At 49.9% G+C, this 22099-nt stretch overlaps 1 protein-coding gene across 1 annotated transcript in view; it reads left to right on the top strand.

Moving 5' to 3' along the window:
- Positions 1-22099, top strand: part of Pdia5 (protein disulfide isomerase family A, member 5) — an 87394-nt gene that overhangs the window by 15821 nt on the left and 49474 nt on the right. Inside the window, exons 2-6 of the mRNA XM_005386524.2 lie at positions 7966-8092; positions 10347-10434; positions 17554-17637; positions 17885-17930; positions 20956-21048. Coding sequence (XP_005386581.1) covers positions 7966-8092; positions 10347-10434; positions 17554-17637; positions 17885-17930; positions 20956-21048 — 438 coding nt within the window. The remainder of the gene's footprint in view (positions 1-7965; positions 8093-10346; positions 10435-17553; positions 17638-17884; positions 17931-20955; positions 21049-22099) is intronic.

Genomic DNA, 22099 nt, shown 5'->3' on the forward strand with positions numbered 1-22099 from the left:
GGCCACAAGCCCAGGAAAACTCAGCAGCTTCTGCCCACCTTCTCTGGTAGTAGCCATGAGACTAGGTATCTCAAATGGCACAATTGAGAAGCACTTTGGAAAACCTTTTAGCCCCTCCATCCTCCAGAGGAGGAAACAGAGACTGCAGGAGATTCGACTCGTTCAAGCGTACATAGCCGGTAACTGTCAAGGTCAGCACAAAACTCAGGCTTCTGACTCCAAGTGCAGTGCTCTTCCCCTAAAACTGCAGCTCTGAGTTCTCACCCCACTCCAGCCCTCCCCAACCAGACCCTCCTCTGTTTCCTACCTTTCCCCTCAGGTCCTTTACCACCAGCTTCTTCAGCATCTAGATTTGCAGATGCCGACGTTTCAAAGCTATTTTGAGCAAAATGTGGGTTAAACTAAAACTGGTTTCTTTACAACATCCAGCATAAGAAAAGCATCTTTTTCCAGGTGTCAGCAAAAAAAGGTTGAATTCCTCATCTTTCGCTTCTCCTAAATGTTCAACTTGGGACCCCCACATCTTCCTTCCTAGCAGGGCACTCTCAGGTAATTGAGTGTCTCTAGCTCCAGGGCCTGCAGGGGGTTGTGAATCTGTGGATCTATGATGACAGCGCCAGTGACCGCAGGTGTGAGGGTGCTGGTTTGTGCCCCTGAGACAGAACCTTTTTAGGCAGAGAGTGTAACTGCTTATCTTCCAGCCATGTCCAGATCCAGTCAGGGGTGCAGGCGGGAGGGTACCAGGCTCATCCATTGAAGAGGGACTTGTTCCCGTGCTGGTGAGTGGGTAGAGAATGGGCACTGCCCTGCCTGCAGTCTGTGAAGAGGAACAGCTCTGGGGATACTGCCACTTGCAGGATCTGCATGCCCTTGGGTCCACTGGACTTGTAGAAGGCAGAGCACAGTGTAAATCTGGGAGGGGACGGCCTCCCCATGGCTCTCCTGGGTGGCTTGGCCGTCTGTTGCAGCCATCTGGGGGCTGATGGTGGAGGGAGGCAGGCCCTCTGGCTGGGAGTCAGGGATAGAACTCTAGTCCTGACTTACCGCGTAGCTACTGTGTGGCCATGGCTCCTCACTGTGGAGTGGGGTGAGTACCCACTTGCTGGCTGCTGTGAGAGGCAGGGTCAGCGTGCGTAAGACCTGGAAAGTGTGCTCCCAATGTGCCGCATGACCTTTTGCTCAGGGTCGCTTTGCAGCTGGCTGGCAACACCAGGTTTTCTGGTGCTGAATGTGTGTACGTGTGCACTCCTTCCTGCCTGGACCTGCTGTTTGTCTGATTGCGGGCAGGGCCTGGAGAGGAAGAGGTGGTCCCCGTGTTGTCATTGCCCTTGCTCACTAATAGTACTGGCACAGATAATGAACAATCGTTATGTACTTCTATATGCCAGGCATTGTGTCAGTTTCTTTACGTCTTCCCTGCCATCCAGTCCTGAGCCAACCCACCAGGTGGGCATCGGGATCATCCTTTCCAGCTTCCAGGTGGGAGATGGCACTCAGAGGGCTAGTAACAAACCTGCTGTAAATGGTGGCATCGGCATTCACGCCAGATCTGTCTGACTTCAAATCAAGTGCCCTTTGTGCAGTATCTGGAAGATGGCAAAGAGAGAAGAGGTGGGCAGAGCTTAGAAACCGCAAAGCCAGTTGATCAGAGATGGGCAGACGCCTGGTACCGGAGCAGTGCAGGGGTGCTGGCGGGTGACGAAGGTGCTGTCTCCTCCACAATTGCCCCAGCTGTGTGGGATGGAGCAAGGATGCTGTGGGGGCACCGTGGGTGCTGCTGGGCTCTGGAGACAGTCTTGGACAAAGAAGGAGGAGCGTGGGTAGGGTGGTGACTGTGACAGAAGTTAGGGAGACTGGTCTATATGGGGAAGGGCTGCTTCTCTGATAGCAGCTAGACCAGGCTTTGGGGGCCTCTTTCCCAGCAGTAGATTTCTGCCCTGCTTGGGGAGGTGTTTTATGGTCTCAGCTCAGCTGGTTGGAATGGCTCAGTCTTTATTTACCAGTAACGCTGGTAAAGCAGAGAGCTGATGAGCAGAAAGAAGGCCGTGGTCGGAGGTCAGAGGAGTTTGTGTGATGGACAAAGATCCTTTTTCTCCTGTCCCTAGAGTGGGTCAGTTCACAAGCCTGCCAAACACAGGAAAGATACCACTATGGCTTGGAAATGGCTGGTTTAGGGAGTGCTCACTCTTCCAGTACCGCCCTTTCCCCTAAGGCGCGACAGAGGAGCAAGCAGGCTGAGCATCATTACAGTTGTTATCGTGGCAGCCATTATTGTTGTTGCCCAGGTTTCTGGCTTGTGATTTAGGCATCTGCAGGAGGACCCAGGGCCAGGCAGTCAAGGACTCCCTGGACCTTCCCTCCAGGAGAGGAAGGTTAAACAGCCTAGGAGGATTAAGTGGCCGGTGGATGACCTCTTGGGCTTAAGGAGAGGTAGGAAGGGCTCCCTGTTGGCCCCACCCTGGTTGCTCAAGAGGGTGAGGTTAGTCGGAGGGGGACCCACAACCTTTCATCCCTTCTGTCCTTAGAAGATGCAAAGCCTCAGATCTCAGCTCTGTGGACTTCGTCTCCCTGGGTTCTGCCTGAATCTGCCTTTGTTTTTCCTCTTGCTCTCAGACCCTCAGATCCTGCCTTTCTGGACAAACCCCATGTTTCCTGTGGGCTCCATCCTCCACGACAGCCCGGCATCCTCCTGACCCTGCTGCAGTTCTTGCTCTCTCCCTTGTCATCTAGCTTCTGTGCTGGATGTGTGTGCTGTGTTTCCCACCCCACCCCAGGTTCTCCCAGGTATTCAGCCTCTCACCCCTCAGTCTGGTCTGTTCCTATCTCAGCTCTTTTGCCTTCTCTTCCTGGATTGAGCTGTTCCCTGTCCGCTCCCTCTGGCCCTAGCCTATGAACACTTCAGTCACCTTGCGGCTCATCCTGTACACTGAAGGACCTTTCTTTGGGTACCTCCTTGCTCACCGGCACACATCCTGCGCAGCTTAAACCTGCCGTCATCTTCCTCAGTTAGTGAGAAAAAGCTACTCCACCACTGCATGCCCCCCGACGGGGTCCCTGGAGCCATGTTAGACATTTTCCTCTTCCTTCCTTGTTTAACTTATGAACGGGCATCACATTTGTTGTTTTTCCCCAGCAGTAGTAGAACTGACCCTTTTCCTCTCCTCTTGAGCAGCCACCTAGCTGTCACCTCACCCCAGTCTCCCAGGCCACTCCCCGTCACTTTACAGACAGATGAGTCTGAACATTCCTGAGCTGCCCCTGTTGACTAGTCAGCAGTGCTCTCACTTGCTTTCTTTCTAGGCCAGCTCTTGAGCCAAACCAGCAAGACCCCCAGCGCAGGCCTTTCTGCCTTCCCCGGCTTCAGCTCCAAGCCAGGCCCGTATACTGTGGGCTCCCTGGGTTCTGTGGTCCTTGCCACAGACTCGTCTCATCACATGCTCTGGGCATGACCTCTGCAGGTCAGGAGTGCAGTCCAGGGCTGTGATTTGTCCTGTTTATGAAGCTGGGCAGATGTTTCCTGATGGCTTTTAGGGGCCCTGTCCTCCAAAGGTCTTAGTCTTAGTCTTGGGGAGAAGGTGGGGAAAGAGGCTCTTTGTGGAGATTTCTAAAGCAGGCCATGTGCAGGGAGCCAGGGCCAGCCCCAGCTTAGTGCCCCATGGTGGATTTCGAGCAAAGTCAATTTGCTCAGCGTATTTCTGCCACGGTTTAAGTCCTCTCCTGTGTCACGATAAACACTGAGTCGGGGCTTTGGTGGCTGCCGGGAAAGTGGTTGCTTAATCTCAGGTGACCCGTGGTTACATGGTCTGGAGGATTGACTGGTTTTATAGAAGGGAAGCCAGGTGCACCTGAGACTCAGGCTCCCGCGATTTCTTGTGGGGCCACTGTGTCACAGTGACCAGCTGTGTGTGTGCTGCCTGGAACACAGTCTCTTTTCCCTCTCCCTGGTTCACAAGGCATAGGCTTCTGGCAGGCTTTGGGGCTGGTTTCCAGGTCAGAGCCCTGGATCAGGTAGTGGTTTTCTTAACTGGTCAGATTATCTGAGGATTAACAACAGCAGCAAGTCAGGATGTTTTTCTAAGAGATTCTTTTTGGTTTTTGGTTTTTCTCCGGTACCGGGAACCGAACTCACAACCTTGCGCTTGCCAGGCAGGCACTTTGCTGCTGAGCTAAATCTCCAGCCCCTTCTAAGAGATTCTTGTATGTATGTATGTATGTATTTATTTATTTATTTTGGTCTCATCACCCTGTGCATTGAACTATGTATGGCCTTTTTAGTCTGAAGTCCATTAGCTACCTGTGAACACATACTAATCAAGTTGAAGGAATTCTTTGGTGAGCTTCTGGGGCAGCCTCAATAAGGGCAGTGGGTCCTTGTACACAGCTTGGGCAGTGTGGGTTGAAGGAGAAATAATTCCTTAATTCTTCTTCCTGGATAGTTTTACTCTGGGGAAAAAGGAACCTTTGGATTCCAATGGTCGGTTATATTTAGAAACACTCGACTGCAGTCATGTTTCTGTCTTCCACTCTGCTGAGATGGAAATTTGGATTGTATATTATGGTAACTGATCCTATCGGAGTGCTTTCTGATTTATAAAGCATGTTCAATAAGCTATCCCATCTCATCCTCACAGCAATCCCATGAGGGAGGTTTTATCCCCACATCAGATGTGAGTCACTAAGCCTCTGAAAGGTTGAGTGATGTTGCCTGGTTGTTTTAGCTTTTGAGTGATAGGGTTTGGATTCAACTTAAGACATCTGGCTAGAAAGAGGCAGTGGACTGAGAAGGCCTGGGAACACATTAGGCTAGAATTCAGAGCCTGACTCTACCCATTTTCTCTTCTTTCTTTCTCTCTTCCTTTCCTTTCTCTCCCTCCCTTTCTCTCTCTCTCTCCCTTCCTTTTTTTCTTCTGTCTTTCTTTCTTTGTTTCTTCCTTCCTTCCTTCCTTTTTCCTTCCTTCCTTTCCCTTCCCCCTTCCTTCCTCCTTCCCTCCCTCCCTCTCCTCCTGCCTTCCTTCTTTCCTTCTTTCTTTCCTCTCCTTCCTTCCATCCTTTTCTTTCTTTCTTTCTTTCTTTCTTTCTTTCTTTCTTTCTTTCTTTCTTTCTTTCTTCTTTCATACCAAGGATCAAGCCCAAGGGTGCTTTACTACTGAGCTGTATTCCTAGAGCTTTTAAATTTCTTTTTTAATTTTTGGGACAGGATCTCTTTAAATTGCCCGGTCTGACCTCACACTTGTGACCTGCCTGCCTCATCCTCTCAACCTGGGATTACAGGCATGCACCTCTGTGCCTGGCTCAGATTTTTCATTTTTAAAAGTTTTCTGACAGAAATGAAAACTTCTCAATATGGTGAGACATATAAAATAGTCTCTAGTTGCTTCTTTTTATGGACCATATTCCTCCATGATCTCTGTCTTTGTTTCAGTCCGGGTTGGTTGCTCGGCAGCCCCCTGAACAGCCATCTTTGGCAAACTGTTCACTAGCCACATGGTAACTCTTCTTAGAGAGCCTTTCTCTTCTGTTGGATCCTTTATTTCCTTGGTTCCATGTACCTCTCCTTTTTGTTTACTTTTTGTTTTGGTGGAGCTGGCTTCTTGTGGCTTCCAAGAGTTCTTTGGTGGTTAAGTTTGCACATCTGATATCCTTGGCTTGTGTGAACCTGCTTTCATGATTGACAGATTCTTTGGCTGGGTATAGAATTCCAGTTGGAAGTGACGCTTACTGAGAACTGTGAAGGCATCATTTCACTGTCTTCTACTATTCTGATGAGCTTTTTTTTTTTTTTTGCCAGTTCTGACCTCTGATTTTTTTGTATGTGGTATTCTTTTCCCTTTGAATTTTTCCACATTTCCTCTTTATTAACAGTTGTTCTGAAAATTTTCAGCTGATGAACCTCCACGAGTCTTTTCTTTTTTTTTTTTTTTTCATGATGCTGGGTCCTCTCAACTAGAGATGCACATCCTTTATTTCTGGAACATTTTCTTTTCTTTCTTTCTTTTTTTTTCTTTGGATTTTTTGAGGCAGGGTCTTGTTATGTACTTCAGGCTGTTGCCCTTGAACTTACTATGTCACCCACACTGGCCTTGAATTTGTGGTACTCTTCCTGCCTCAGCCTGTAAAGTGCTAGAATTGATTATAGGCATGCACTACCATGCCCAGCTTTGTAAAAAAATTTCTTTTTCTCTCTCTTTTTTCTTCTGGAGTTCCTTTAATTTGGCTTTTGCACTTAATGGGTCCATTCTCTTATTTTTATTATATGCATATCCTTTTTTTGGCTTTTGGTGTTTTGAGACAGGGTCTCACTATGCACTTCAGGCTGTCCTTGAACTCACTGTGTAACCCAGGTTGGCCTCCAATTTGCTGTAATCCTCCTGCCTCCACTTCCCAAGTGCTGGGATTATAGGCATGTGTCTCCACACCTGGCATGTATATGTATCCTTTTTTATTTCTCAATCTTTCTGTTTTGTTTTCTGGGAAATTTTTTCTGTGCTGTTTCTAACCCAAGTTGTTTCTGTGATAGTTTTACTTTCCAAGGATATTTCCTGATTGTTTTCTATTCCTCACAGCATTCTTTTCTTGGTTTATAAATGTACTGTTTTATTTCTCAGAGATAAAATTCTCAGAGATTAAAAAAAAAAAAAAGAGTTATAATTTTGTTGTTGTTTTTTTTCCTTCAGAGTTTCATCTTTCTATTAGTTTGTTTTGGTGTCTGTTTTTGGTGTTGGGAGAAGAGACCTGTGGGAACATGCCTATAATCCCAGCAAATTTCAAGTTTGAGCACAGCCTGTGCAATTTAGTGACTTAGTGAAACCCTGTCTCAAAATTTTAAAAAAGAAAAATGGAAAAAGGCCTGGCATGTAGCTCAGTGCAGAGGCCCTGAGTTCAATTGCTAGTGGAAAGAAACAGAGAAAGGAAAGAAGAAAAGGAAGTAAGGAAGGAAGGAAGTGAGAAAAGAAAAAAGGAAGGAAGGAAGAAAAAAGAAAAAAAAAGAGAGAGGCAGGCAGACCTGGTGGGCCTTGGTTACCTGTGGAAGAGCGGCACAGCCCAGGGAGTGGCAGCTCTGGAGTACAAGGAGCAGGTGGAGGAGACTTGCTTTCTGGGAGCCTCATAGTGAAGTGTTGAGTGGGAACTCATGTTTCACTGGAGGTTCTTGAAATCATTAACTCTACATTGTTTTTCTTTTCTGTTTGGATTCTCCAGAGGAAAAGTCCTCTAATCACTTGCCTGGGAAGTAAAACTGACGGCAGCATCTGGAAAAGGGAGGGGGGTTGTTGGGGGATGGTGCTTGGAAAGATGAGTGATCTCAAGGTTTGGTTGGTGCGCATTCTTGCGTCCCCCACACTGTACCTGGTGAGCTCTCCATACAGTAACCCTTTGTCTTCCGCCAAGTGGGCCATGGATATTGTGCAGGTGCCTGGGCTAGGCAAGAGGGTCTGCTTTATGACTGCTCCTCCTCAGACTCCCCAAGCTTTAAGCCTACCCTTCACCATGCCTGTGAGGTACCTGATACCTGCAGCTCCCAGGGCTGTCCAGGACTCTAGGAGGAAAGAGTTTGTTTCTTGTTGGCTGAGAGAAAAGCTAGAACCCTTCACCCACCTACTCGCATCCTAAACGTTAACAGATACCTTAATTTCCTGCAGGTTGTATGCTTTGATACTGTAGGTAGAATGGAGCTTTCAGTTGTGCTGCTGTGTGGCAGCTGGGATAAGTGACCTCCAGGCAGCTTTTGATTTATCCCATACATCCTTACAGAAGTGCGGGGAGTGGCGCAGCAGATAGAGACTGGATATGGGCCGAGAAGTGTCCTTGAAGGTAGACAGGCAGGGTATTGGTGGTGCCCTGTGGCGTTCCATCAGCCTCATCCCCTGCAAGTGAAATGTGCTCTAGGCAGCACGTCCATGAGCCCCAGTTCTTCCTTGGGCCAGGCTAGAAGCTGGGACTTATGGTCCTTGACTCTTTGATCCCCAGGTGGTCCTGCCAACTTGTCTGACCTCCACAAAAGTCTCCTCACTCATTGTGAGAATATCTGACCCCAAGGACTTGAAAAAACTTCTCAGGACCCGGAACAACGTGCTGGTGCTGTACTCTAAATCTGGTGAGTATCTTTCCTGGCCTTGGGGTCACCCATCAGGATTGGGTGTGGTGGTGGGAAGGGGTAGGGCAGAGGGCAGAGGGGGAGTCCTCAGGGCAGAAACCACTCTAGGAAGCTGTGAGGATGTCTGCCTTCCTTGGAAGGCGGAGGCAGAGTCACAAAGGGGTGTTAGTTCAGCCACTTTGGCATCCCAAGGGTTATTCCATGGGAAAAGTCCCCGCAGCCCCTCACAACCTGGAAGGGAGAGGATGTGTGTGCAGGACCTCACAGGGTGAGGTAGACACTGGTTCCCTGCATGGCACAGCAAGCATCCCAGGACATGCTTCACTGGAGCTGTTGATTAACTGCCCAAGCAGGCCTGGTACTGGCTGAATTGGTCCCAGGCTTGGGGACACTCAGCCAGGCTGGTAGCCCTGGCCCTGCCCAGCCCCTGTTTGTCCTGCTGTGGGGTCCGACCCACGACTGACTTTGGAGTGGACCCCAAGCTCGGGGCATGGCAGTTTCACTGGAGAGCAGTGGCTGCTGCCCTCCTGACCTTGAGGCTGGCAAGGGCGTAGCAGACAGAGGTTTACGTAGCTCTTGGCAGCAACTTTGGGGAAGGGTGAGTGGCCAGCTCTGTTCCAGCAGAGTTAAGCATTTTTGTTGCCCCTGAAGTTGCCAGGTTTTCCATGCCCCGGAGAAGCAACAGCCACTAGCTGGGCCAGTTCTGGCACGGCCTTCCCCAGCAGCTCCTCTTCAACTCTTACTGGCATGTGGGCTGATGAGCATTTCAGATGTTTGTCCCTCCTAAAACCCACCGCCCTGAGCATCGCGGCACATGGCTGGCCTCAGTACCACTTGCTGCTTCCGGGAGTGTGGCACACGCACTCCCTGGGTTTGCAGTTGGGAGGCCAGCATGACCACCATCTCTCTGCTATTGGGGAATGAGGGCATGGCAAGGCATGGGAGAAGCAGTAACTCTGTCGATCCCTGACTCACACCTTGGATACTTCTGGAGCTAGGCTGGCTGTTAGTGCAGGAATGTGCTGCATGCCTTTTCTGGGGCAGATCTGCAATCTAAGGTACTATCATCAGACAGTCTTGTCTGCTCCTTTGTCATCGGAGCCAGTGCAGGCTGTCAGTAGGTATCCAGTTTGGAAATGAGGATATGGCAGCTAGTAGGAAATACTGAACTTGCTTGAGGTCTACCAGCGAGTGCCGCAGACCTGGACCCTGATGCTGCCTCTGCCTCTCCTTTCCTCTCATGGGAGACAGGAAGGAAAACTGAGTTAATTCCGCAGTGACAGAGGGCTTTGAGACCAGCATGGGGCCAAGACAGGGAATATTATGGTAGGTCAGAGTGGGAAGGTGGGGTTTCCAGGTCTTGCCCTTCTCCTAGCCTGGTCTGGGTGGTTGGCTCTAGCGTCCCTGTGCTGCCCACTTCCCAGGCTCCTTCTGGCTTTGGTGAGCTGGGGGTGAGGCCTGAGCCATGGCCTCCTTGCCCATGCCTGCTGCATGAGACTAATGTCCTCCGGGGGTTTTCAGAGCATTGTGGAAACAATTTTTTTCTCTCCCTGCCATCCTTCCAGGCAGCACCTCCTTTTCTGTGGCGAAAGGCAAGGCTGGGGTGAGGGTACGTTATATTGCCCTCCTTTAATCTGTGCCCCCAGCCCCTCCCAGGCCCATCTGCCATCTGGAACAATGGCTTTGCTGCCTCCATGGCTCCCCCTCCTTGAGATTTCCTGGGAGTGCCTCCTCTGAGCAACTTGTGCATGTTTCTTGAACGATGCTTTTTGTTCGCATCTGTGAAAGGCTCAGCATGCTTTGTATTCACAAACAGCTACCATTATCCACACTGGAAGGGCAGCTCCGTAGAGACACATAATTCAGACATCATTTCTGCTTGGCCTTAGGATGTATCATATGGTGTCTAGCAGGAGAAGGCAACAGATCACTCTCCCCACCAACATCTACCCGGTGTGCCTTTTGAGTGAGCTTGCTAGGTTCACAGGGGAAAGGTGAGCAGGAGTCTGCTGGCTGCGAGTGTCAAACACACCACAGGTGCTCCACTGTGGATTGTTGCGGGCTGAAGGGGTTGAAACCCTGGACCTGGCGCTTGTCCCTGAGGCCCTGCTTTCCCACAGTAGCACCCAGATGCTTTTTGCCCAGACCCATAGGGATGACACCTGGACCGAGAAACTCTGCCTTTCTTTCCCTCCACCTGCCCGGGGGCCTAAAGCTGTTAGGCACAGATGTTTAATTTTCTGTTCTTTTACAGAGGCGGCAGCTGAAAATCATCTCAGGTTATTGTCCACTGTGGCCCAGGCAGTGAAAGGACAAGGCACCATCTGCTGGGTGGACTGTGGGTACGTCCTGGGCACATGGAGAACAGCGCTGGGGGCTGGGGGTCCCTGGGCTTCGGGGGTCAGCCTTCGGTTACTGCAGTGGGAGTGCTGGAAGATGACCCCAGATGATGCTTGAGGGCACCTGTGCCCTGGACAGGGTGGTGTGGCTCTGTCTCCCTTTCTTCTGGGCCCCTGCCCCTTTTCTTCTTATTTTCCATAGAGCTTTCCCTTTGGTTATGTTCTCATGTGTTGCTTTATTTTGAGAGAGGCAGGTAACAGAGGAGTCCTCCCTGTTTTATAGTTCAGAGCCCTGCTGCTCAGAGAGGCAGGATGATTTTTCAGGCTCACGCATTGTGTTGGTCATGGGGAGTCAGTAGCATGAACCGCGAGTTTCGCCTCCAACTCAGGCCCTCCCCTCTGGATGTCTCTGCTCTCTGCAGTGCTGAGGTTGTGCAGTCTGCTGGCAGCCTGACTGGGCCTTGGCTCCTGAGCTGGCTCAGGCCTGGAAAGGGCTAAAACCTTTAATATAGCTATTTTTACCCGAACCACAAACCCTGCCACTGCCCTGCAGGTTAAGTGAGCTTTTATAGGCCCCACTCCAGGGTAATCCTCTTTCTATTCAGTCTGAGTTCTAAATGGCTGTTTTGCCAGTGAAGTTTTGGGACACACAGATATTAAGTTGATGACCTTAGCCTTGTCCAGTCTGTGATTAGAGAGAATTGAAGGAAATTCATATTTTCATAAAGCAGTGCATAAGGCTAAGATAGTAAGTCTTAGCCTCCAATGGTATGTAAATGTGAGTAAATGTGTGCATGTGTGAATCTGGCCTCAAACCTCCAGATTCACTGGATAGCAGCTGAGCAGAAAAGCCCGCTCACTAGATGGTTGGTGCAAGCTTAGCTATGGGTTAATTCTGATACATAGCTGGTCCGAGGGTATTCCAGTCTCCAGGTGTCTCTCTGTCTCCCACATTTTGCCGGCAGTGCTCTGTGTGACTGGCAGAGTGACAAAGCCTATCAGAGGAGACAAGGTACTTTGGAATTTCCATATCTGAAGATGACAGCAGTTCTGCCAAGCCGATGGAGCCTTATTACAAGGAGTTTTTGAGAGGCTTATAAGTGGCAGGAACAAGCAAGGGAGCTTTGCTTTAGCTGTTGTTTCTACCTGAGTCCATCTGTCAGCCTTTACCAAGCACTTACTATGCTTTGTGAACACATGAGTGAGTGACAGTGCTCCCAGGAGCCCAAGGTAGGAGGAGGAGGCAGATACAGCCAAGTGTCTAGTCCAGGTGGAGAGGGCTTCAAACAGGCTCTGTGTACAGAGGGCCAGTCACTTGGTGCCGCCTGGAAAGTGGAGAAGAGCTTTACTGAGGAGGAAAGTTCAAAGGAAGGGCAAAGATCCAGAGTGTCATGTGCTCCCGGTGCCCTCGCTCATTCGCACATACCAGCTGCGGAACATCCAGAGCAGGACGCCTGAGCTAAATGGGGTCAGGTTCAGTGTGAAGACAGACGAGGAAGAGGTTAGCAGTAAAGTTTGGAGTCGTGATGTCTGGAGTCAGTAAAAGTGCCGGTGGGAAAGTCCAGTGAATTTGATGTGCTGAAATTAAACTCGAGACAGAAGGGCACTAGAGGTTAAAAGAGGCTCCCTGCACAAAAAGGATAGGTGGTTCCATGTAGCTACTTCTCAGTTTTTTGCATTTGTTCCTGTAAGAGGAAGTATAAACCAAAATGTTAAATAGCTTTGAAACAGTATAGATACATAGGTGGACTATGGAGCCAACACACATTCTGCTGGAAGGCAGAATATCTGCATCTGAGTTGTAAATTAAGAGGCAAAGTGCAGCTAAAATCTTCCCAGAGCAGCCCATGGGTAGTGGTCCTCCTTGCAGGCCTCCTGGCCGCAGTTATCAGGGGCGGCTGATGGACGAGGAGATCCCAGGGCATCCTGCCCTTCTACTCACCTGGTCCTGCTCCTGTTTTCCTAAACTTGCCCTAAATCCTCAGGAACCCTACTGTATGAACTCTGGGGCCTACATTGGCTGCTCCACAACTGTGACAGTCTGTCTGGGTCTGTGTTGTGTGAGGGAGACACCCCCAGGCCGGGCAGAGGTGGTGTTGGGACTGCTTTCACGGATCTCTGCATGGGAGGGAGGAGGCAGCACAGGGCCAGTGTTGGTGTCTTTAGCCACTACTGTTAAACAGCAGATGGTCACTGCCCACAGCGCATCCACACACACTGTGCCCTGCTGGGGTTCGCACCTCCGCTTCTCCAGCTCTGCTGCCTGCCCTGCTAGCAAAGGACATGAGGGTTGGGATGGGAGCGGCAGGGGAGTCGGGAATGAACAGGCCACTCTACCTCTCCCCTTCAAAGGGCAGGTGAGGGGATGGGAGCCTCTGGCAAGAGCATACACTGCTTTCGGATGAGTTGTTACCCTGAGTCCTTTTCCTTATCTGCAGCATGGGACAGTGCTACATATTCTGCCTTCTTTCTTGCTAAGTGCTAAGGAACAGGTCAATGAATAGGTAACAGGTATATGAGCAGGTAGATTTCAGTGTGAGATGCCATTTCGCTGTTACTATTTTATCTGGGCAGAATCGTCCAGGAAGAAGCTGGACTGGGAGGAATGGCACATTTGTTCATTGCATGTTTTTATTGGGTAGCATCCCTTGGTTCTGGGGAGCATGTCCCTGAAGAAGGTACTGGTCATGGTAGTCAGCCCCAGCCCCTGAGGTGGTTTGCTCTGCCCCGTAAGAAAGTATGCGGTACGGTAGGATTTGTGGGACAGGGGGCAGGGGACCTGGCTTTGAGTCCAGACTTGTCACAAATCGCTGTGGAGCCTTTGGCACACCTGCCTCCCTCCTTGCTTCAACTTAATCTTCTGTGCAAAATGGAATGAAATCTTCCAAATTGCTTTCAGCCCTAAATAGCCTCGACTGGGAAGTGCCACAGTGGTCAGTCTTGGTGTGCTCGTGCGTGTGTGCTGGACACGCACCTTCCAGTGTTGGCAGTCTTTTTCTCTGCATCTCTGCATTCTAGGTGTCTCCTAGCCTTCTCCCTGAACTGCTGTGCTATGTGCCCCTTCTTTCTCTCGCTTTGCTAAGGTTCTAGTACCACTTCCCAGATTTGACCTAGGTTCCTTCTTCTCCCATTCGTTTGGCCTTTTTGTTCTTTACTCCTCCATGGGGATATTTCTTTTGTTCTTTTTTTGGTTTTCCTGGCTCTCTCCTTGCTGCCACATGCACAGTGTAGGCACACACAAGCCCCTCCCTGGTCCCAAGCCCTCTCACTTATGCTGTGAGGTGTCAGTATGGATGTGTCTTCTCTCCAGAGATTTGTTGCTTCTCCTTCTCTCTCCCTCTGCTTCTGGCTCCAGCGTCAGCAGCCGTGCCCAGTTGGGCGGGTGAAGGTTGTCTGGCTGTTAAATGGGCTGTGTGCAAGGGAGCTGGCAGTTCCTTGTGCCCTGCTGGGCTGGGCCCTGGTGAGCAGAATGCTGTCTGGGAGGTGGAGGTGGCCCAGCCGCAGATGCCGCCAGGCCTGGTATGCTATTTCTTGAGGTGGCCTCCCTGGGGGCTGGACTAGCTGTACTGGCTGCCTCCTTTCCTGGGGTTTAAGGTCATTGCCCAATCACACTTTCTTCCTTCTCTACTCCTCTGTTCCCATCTGGTTGATTTCCTGGAGTAGTGAGGGCTCCCCAAATGCAAGATTAGACAGCTGCCAAGACAGATGTGGCAGACTCAAGTCTTATGTTTTCTTCTAAAAATTACTTGAATTTGGCATTTGCTCCTTTATATATATGCATGGCAAACATTGCCATGGGCTTCAGTTTCAGGAGCTGTCTGAAACTATACTGAAGTCATGTTAGACTTCTGGAAGAAGCACTGTGTTTATCTTCTGGCTTTAGATCCTCCTGGCACATAGCCATACCACCTGTAGTGACATGTCCCCACTGAGGAGCAGAACCTTAGACTTGCTGGCCGGGGAAGGTGGACAGAGAGTGGCTCTTCTCATTCCCATCCCTGCTCCCGCCTGCAGTGCATGACTTGGCCTCATTACGGACCTTCTCAGAGCAGACACCAAGGAGACCAAGCCATCTGGAAAGTCTCTGCTTTAGAGTCCCTCCATCCAGGAATGCTATGAGGCACCGAGGTCTGTCCAAGTTCAAGGCTCAGCTATGCCACGTCTGTTGTCTAACACATTCATTCATCTCAGTCACATTCTGTCACATTGTCCTCTCCACATGGCACCAAAGAGTCACTCTCGGTATTTGTTGCTCATGCCTTATCTCCTACCCAGCCGAAGGAATCACAAGTCCACCTTCTTGGAATCCCACCATGGCAGGTCCACCAGATGGGGGGAAGAGATGGACCCTTCTTTGATGATGGGGAAACAGAGCCCAGAGAGGCCGGGGTAGCCAGGGCCCAGAGTTCATGGCCAAGACAGGTCAGTAGAGGACTTGCCTGCTGGTTTTTGTGTGGCCTCCCTTCCACCCTACCAGGGGGAGGCTGAGCATAGTTCACTGTGGACTAAGAATGCTGGCCGTGGCTGAGTGGTGACCCAGTAGGGGGAGCTGGGAGAGAGATGACAGGGCTTTGGGTTCATGTGAATCTCCATCTTTCTCTCCTGGGTTCTGGCTCCTCATTCATCTATCAGGATATGAGGCAAGGAGCTTGTCTTGGTTTTTAGTGTTACTTGATTCCCGCCCCTGAGGGATCAGAAGCTCCATTCAGTGTGTGGACAGCTCCTGCATTTTTAAGCTCAAGAGGCTAAGGGCCCATCAAAAGCCACAGCTGGCTCATGGCAGATCCACATCTAGAATCTGACATTCTAGCAGCTGTCAAGCCTTTCTACAGGAATGGCGTGGTACTTAGGTAGGCTGTGACTTAGGAAAGACTTACTGCCTCCTGTTCTTAGCCTCTAGCACCTTGTTCTCTTTGTTCTTGCTCTCGCCCCCACCTGTCATCCCTGCTTCTGCCTCCCAGAAGTATAAATCACCAGTCTTTGGATGATTATTACTGCACATGAAGATCTAATCATAGCCCCATGTACCTACAGCAGACACTCCAGACCAGCACTCAGCTCCCCACCGCCACTTCACATGACAGCACCGTTTGTCTCTCTGGGGGTGGGGAGGTTGGGAAGGGGGCGTGCACAGGCCTCTGATCCTTCCCTCCTCATTCTCTGCGGAGCAGGGCCAAGCAAGGTGAGGAGGAACAGGGCATAGCAGATACTGGCCTTTCCATCTCACTCTCTGGAGCAGGTCAGCAAGTGGGCAGGCTGATGGCAGATTCCCCAAGGCAGGGCCTGGGCCTGGGCAGGGAAGGGAAGGGCTTAGATCTCCTGACTACTGGCAAAGCAGCTCATCCCCCTGCCTGCTGCTTTTGTCTCCTTTTCCCCCTAGAGCCTCAGCCACAGCTGGGGAAGGAAGGGAGGGAGGCAGTGGATCAATTAATTGTACTTAATCTATCAACCCAGATCCTTTTAAGTCCCAGAGCTTGGGTAATTTTCTCTCCTTCTTGAACTTTTATGACTTCTATTGTCTGTGCAATACCATTAGTACATGTTCACGTGTACACTTAGACACTTTAAGAGATACAGTTTTAGCGGGAGTGGAGGTGAGAGAGCCCCATCAGGCACTGTCACATGGCAGGATTCCTGAGCCCAGCAGACGGAGCCCAGGAAGCCAGGGAACTCAGAGACGGCATTGCCCATTTCATTTATTCATCCGTCCGTTCAGCTTGTTTACAGTGCATCTACCATGTGTCTGCTGCCTGTGACCCTGATGCCTGTGACAACTGTGGACAAAACCAAATGTGTGAAGCAAATATTTCTGGGGCAGGGCAAAGGACAAGTCGATATCACTGGAGAGAGGGAGAGACAGCAGGGAAAGGGAGGCTTGGCTGGTCCAGAGTGTTGCTCCTCGGCACGTCGCCGAGGCTCAGCCGCAGGACTTTTCCATGCTGTGCGTTCTGGCAGAATGGACAGGGATTGGGACTGGAACGACCCAGGCCTGTCATCCCTCTGCCTCGTGAAGGACCCAAGCCCCTCTGTGTGGAGGCTTGTACCTGCCCTGGCCTGGTTGCTGTTACATTGGGTGAGAGTAGTTGGTCATGAGGACAGCTGAGCGCAGCAGAATGAAGCAGGACGAGGAAAGTGGATCCTCTCTCCTGGAAGTTAACTCAGCTAGGGAGTCTCATTCACCGATGTCCCCGAACAATGCTGCCACCTGTGAGCTGGCTTCACCACGGAGCTCTAAGGGATGGGGCAAACCCAATCCCCAGTGTCCACTGTTCTAGTGATGTGTGCGGCATCCCGAAAGGGTGCATGTGACCTCAGGGCAGGAAGGTTTCCAGTGACGACATGCTGTTGGGCCCCGTTCTGCAGTGAGCCATTGTCCCCCACACTCCTCTTCACCCCTGGCTTTGCCATCCCCTCTGGACTGTATCTGACAGCACCTTTGCCACCGTAGGGAGACTGTTCCCAAGTCATTGCCTTTCCCTTCCGGCATTCAGGGGGCATTTCCTGAGTGCCCTCTGTTGCACTTGGTCAGATCTCTCACTTCTTCAGCATGGTAGAACATTGCCTTTTTCCATGGTCAGATGACCTGTGGCAAATGGCACTGTTAGATTTTTTTAAAACAAAATTTTGCTTGGGTCCCACCCTGATGGATTCTAAAGAAATGGTCCAGGAGGGCCAAGAAGCGGTATGTTTTAAACTTCCCCCAGGGAGTCTGATGAACAGCTAGATTGGGCTTCTTTTGTTTTCTTCTTTTATTTTCAAGGTGGCACCTCACTCTGTTGCTCTGGCTTGTCTCAAACTCATGAATTTAAGCAGTCCTCCTGCCTCAACCTCCTGAGTAAAACCGCAGGATTGTGCCACCCAGCTTAGGGGTTTATTTTCTTTCTACCCCCTCAGATTCTGGGCATTTCTTCTGTGTGGACACACTTGTGTGACCAACCCTTATCCTACTGGTTATTTTCCTTCACCTAGGTCCCTAAGGACCCACTGTTGTGAGGTCCTCATCTCATCTGCTACTGAGAATTCCAGGTTACTGGGCTTATTTCTTAGGCCACCAGCAGATATGCTGTCAACCTATGGGAGGACATCAGCTAACAAATGGTTTCTGACATTTGTGTCTTTCAGTGATGCAGAGAGTAGAAAATTGTGCAAGAAGATGAAAGTTGACCTTAGCCCAAAGGACAAAAAGGTCGAGTTATTCCATTACCAGTAAGTACACGTGGGCATTTCCAATTTCCAAGTAAGTGCTGAGAAGTTTCATTGATATTTTCAGGAACAGCAGTTTTTAAGTTAGATTAATTGTATTGTAAAATGATTTTTCTGTGTTTATACTTCTTTTTTTTAAGTCCTGAATTGTATTCAATAGGCGAGTCCTATTAAGATGCTTCAGGAAACCGAAGGCATGTATCTTCACAACCATTCTGAAAGTTAACACCTTTTTCTCCTTGTTTGACAGGGATGGTGCATTTCACACAGAATATAACCGAGCTATGACATTAAAGGTAAACACCTTACCCCCCACCCCCGTTCTGAGCAGAGACAGTCTGAGTAGATGCCAGGTTTCTGGCTGGGTCTCTTTGAGAAGGAAGAGGAAGGGCAGACTGCACGCTGCCTCTTCCTAAGGGTCCTTGTCTCTGCAGAAGTGTCCGCAGAGTAAGGGAATGACCCTTTACTCTGTTAGGGAAAGTTTGTTACCTAACACAAGGGAACGACCAGACTTGTAGATAAGTTGGTGAAGGTACAGGAGTTTGATGAGGCAGGTGACATCGCCGCCACCCCTCCATGGGTTTAGGTCCCCTTCAAAGGCATCTTCTCATCTCTACGCTGGTACCCATAGTGGCCACCCATAGGCCAAAGTGGACATATCTTGTCCAGCTTAGCATGAGGTGTAGGACACGGGCAGGTTGGCACCTTTGAGCTGATGTAGCTTGTTCCACATGCATTGTGGCTGTCATTGAGAAGTCAGTGGAAAAGCATAAAGGAAAATGCATGAGGTCCAGTAATCTGCAGGTGCTGCATGGTTAACACATAGCAGTTGCCCAACCCTTAGCCTTTCTGCTGCTAGTCAGCTCTCCTTCAACACTGGGGTCCTCTTCAAACTTGCCTGCTACTTCTAGGCCAGCACCATCCCCCTGCCTTGTAGGGCTGTATATATTTTCTGGTCCCAACCTGGGCTGAACTCAGTTTTTCTGATTCTTCTGCTTCTCAGACTGGGTTGCACTGTGCACTCTTGACCCTTCGTCCTGCTCTCTTTCTCTGTGTCTCCTTCTATTCTTTCTCCGTGTCTCCTTCCATTCTTTCCTGTCTGTCTGTCTATACAGCTGTCGACACTGCCCTCCCTCTGTCTGCCTCTCTCCCTGTCTCGCTCCCTCAGCTCCCCAGGCCATTTCTTGTTTATCCATTAAGAACTCTTTTTTCTTAAGTTGCTACAGCTTTCACCTTCTCTAGTGATTCAGTCTGATTACTCACTGTCTTAACACCTACTTACACACTTGGAGAATTCCTCCAACTTGAGCTGTGTGACCCTTTGTCTTCTGTGCCAGCACATGAGCTAATGTCCTCAGAGAGAACACATGCTCCCCAGGAGCAAGAGTTAGCTGGGTGAGATGGGGAATTGCTTATGTATTGATAAAGAGGGGCTAGGTTTGGGTTTTGTATTTAGCCAGGACCTCTGAGCATCTGAGCAGGGAATAGTGGCCACTCAGAACTACATATGAGGGAAGTAGTGAGAAGCTCCTGCCCCAGCTTGCAGCTGAGTAGTGGGGGAGGCAGTATCCTGGCTTTTGTCTTATTCTTATAGTCACCCTTTCTGCATCAACCAGCGGGATGTGATCATTCAGCTTCAGTTAGATGAGCATGATCCTCATCTGTAAAGCAGAAGGCCATGAGCGCAGCTCTTCAAGTTTTATCTTAAAAGAGGCCATTTCTGTCCTTTTCCCATGCCATTGTCTTCGTTTCCTATGCTGAGGGGCTTGTGGGGTGGGGAGCAGGAAGCTATGCTAACCCTAAGCTCAGCTCCTGCCAGAGTGGAGTTGGGAACTCCCCAGAGTAGCAGCTCCCTGACCTGTTGTGGGTTCCCAGTCCACTGGCAGTCTACTGGACAGGACCTTCTCTCCAGAGCAGTGTGTGTGTGGATGGTAGTGCGTATGGGGTTCCCCATACTCTGGAGGTCCCTAAATTGTGCACCAGGTATTTGTGGAAACAGGCCCATGGGTGCTCACTAGCACCCTTATCTGCCAGTGGGCAGGTGCCCGTGCAGCAGTGGGTAGTGTTGGCTTCAGGAAGGAGCTGCCATTTCCCTCTGGGCCTGTGTTATCCCAGTGAAGCACTGACACAGACTCAGAATGGGCAAGTCTGCCCTTTGCTGGGGCAGAAAGTAGCTGCTCTTCCTTGGGCTACTTGAAGGAACCTTATAAGGCATTGCTGTGTCCCATTCTTCCATAGTAGTTGTTTCCAAAGAAGGTTCCAAAAATGACAAGCCTTACTGAAGGACTCTCTCTGGATGACCAGTGGATGGACTGAATGCTAAATTTTACTAAAATGGCATTTTCCTTTCTCCTGTCAGACCTTTCTCCTTCCAGAAACACTCACCCACACATGCACACACACACACACACAGGCACACACTGGACACACCCTGTTGAACCTCTGCCTGCTGGAGCTTGACCAAAGCCAACAGAAGTAACAGAAGATTGCTTCATCAGACTGGGAACATGGAAAGCTCCACATGTTGACAGGCCGGGCCAGCAACTCCCCTCCAGGGTGGGAGGGATGGAGGTGTGACTGGTTCTCACAGATTTGAGGGATCATTTTCTAGAGAGACTGTCTGAGGGGACAGAGAAATCCACCTCTGACCACACCAGTGAAGCCCTGTGGATGGGGCAGGGAGGGGCATGGAGACACATTGCCCCTCTCCCCTGCCCCCTGGGAGTCTCCTCCCAAAGAAGTGGAGATTTGAGTCAGTGGTCTACGTAACAAAGGCCAGCCAAGCCAAGCCAAACCCCAACCCTTGCCAGTCAGGATAATCAGGATCAAATCACCCCAGCCCTGGTTTAGATCATGAAGTACTAAGAAGCTGTGATTATCTGCTTATAGGATTGGCAGTTTTAGTGGCTGCAGGGATACAAAACTACTCACTTTAAGACTGGAGATCTTTGTTCAGTTGACCAGAAAGGCTTCTGGGAAGTGATAAGATTTAACAGAAGCACTAGTGTGTCTCTGGTTTGAAGAAGCCAACTTCATGGTCTCAGGTTACTCCTTTTTGCCTATGAAGACAGGTACCATAGTAGGGATGGGTCAGCTGACTTAAGAGGATGCCTGGTGGGAGTGGCGGAGGTGCATTTCTGGTCACTGGACAGTGGTGTTGTGGACAGTGGAAATCGCTTACCTCCAACGCATGCCGCATTTCAGCCCCATGCTGCTGCTTGGCGTGCCTGGGGGCCAAAGCTGGAGATTGGCAGGTTCCTCACTCCCCACCTCTTCCTTTGCCTGGCTAAAATGCACGTTCTTGTGTCTTTTTCTTCTCAGTCCATAGTAGCCTTTCTAAAGGATCCAAAAGGGCCTCCGCTGTGGGAAGAAGATCCTGGAGCCAAAGATGTTGTCCACATTGACAGTGAAAAGGTAATTTCTTCCCCATCGGTTTGGATGAGAACTGGGACCTTCTCTGATGCCCAAGCCTCCCAAAGAGGAACTCGAGAATTTCAGGATCACTTGTGCTTTCATTCAGGGAGACCAGGCAGGACTCTAATATTTGATTCCCCTTCCCAGCTCCATGATAGAACCAATATGCAATTAAAGGTGGCTGCTTGAGAACCTCTCCACCCCTGCTGCCTTCTTTAATGTGCATAAAATGTTTAGGTTTTCCTTGTAGGAGTACAGATTTAAATGTACTCTTCTCAGTATCTAATCTAGATGCTGGTAAGGTTTTGCAGTTTTTAAGTCACTGTATATCGTATACATGTTATTTACGTACTTAAGGTTTAATTTTCAGAGTGGTCCAGGATGGGGGAGCAGGTAAAAGGGTGATTCTGGATTACAGTCTTCATTAGTTCTTTGAGGATTTAAGCAAAGCCCTGATATGACCCGCCCCTCCTTGCACCATTTGCCCTGACCTGAGTGTGTCCCTTTGTCCTATCTAGTTGGAATCATGTCTTATTTGCTTACTTGTGTCTTCACATAGGAATGGGCAAGGTCCCCTTGTACATTCCAAATGGCCTGGGAGGCAAACAATGTTTTCTTTTTTTTTTAAATAGATGGAAAGAGAATGCTTACTTTTACCTTGCTGAAATGAAACGTAACTTTGATCTTCCTCTGCTGCTTCTTCCCTTTTATTAAAGTTATCAACTCTGCTTCCGGCCCAGTGCTGGAGGTAGAACAGAGGCCTTGTTCATGCTAGACACTCTGCCTCTGAGCTGCAGCCCTGGCCTTGACTCTGCTCTCAGTTCTTTCTAGATCACAGGAAAATGACACCTTTTTAACTTTCCAGAGTTAGTGTGATCATTGTGGGTAGCCCAAAGGGATTGGTCTTGGTAATTCAATTTCAGGGTGTGGGCATCCAATTCTCTGGGATAGTAAGTGCCAGTGCTGTCAGCTAGAAGGTAAAAATGTTCAAAAAGTGGGTGGGGGTCAAGGTGAGAGCAGCAAGTGTCAGGAGAGAGTGGGTGGGCACCTA

This window comes from Chinchilla lanigera, unplaced genomic scaffold (assembly GCF_000276665.1).
Source record: "Chinchilla lanigera isolate Chin_1 unplaced genomic scaffold, ChiLan1.0 scaffold00026, whole genome shotgun sequence".
Taxonomy (NCBI): Eukaryota; Metazoa; Chordata; class Mammalia; order Rodentia; family Chinchillidae; genus Chinchilla; species Chinchilla lanigera.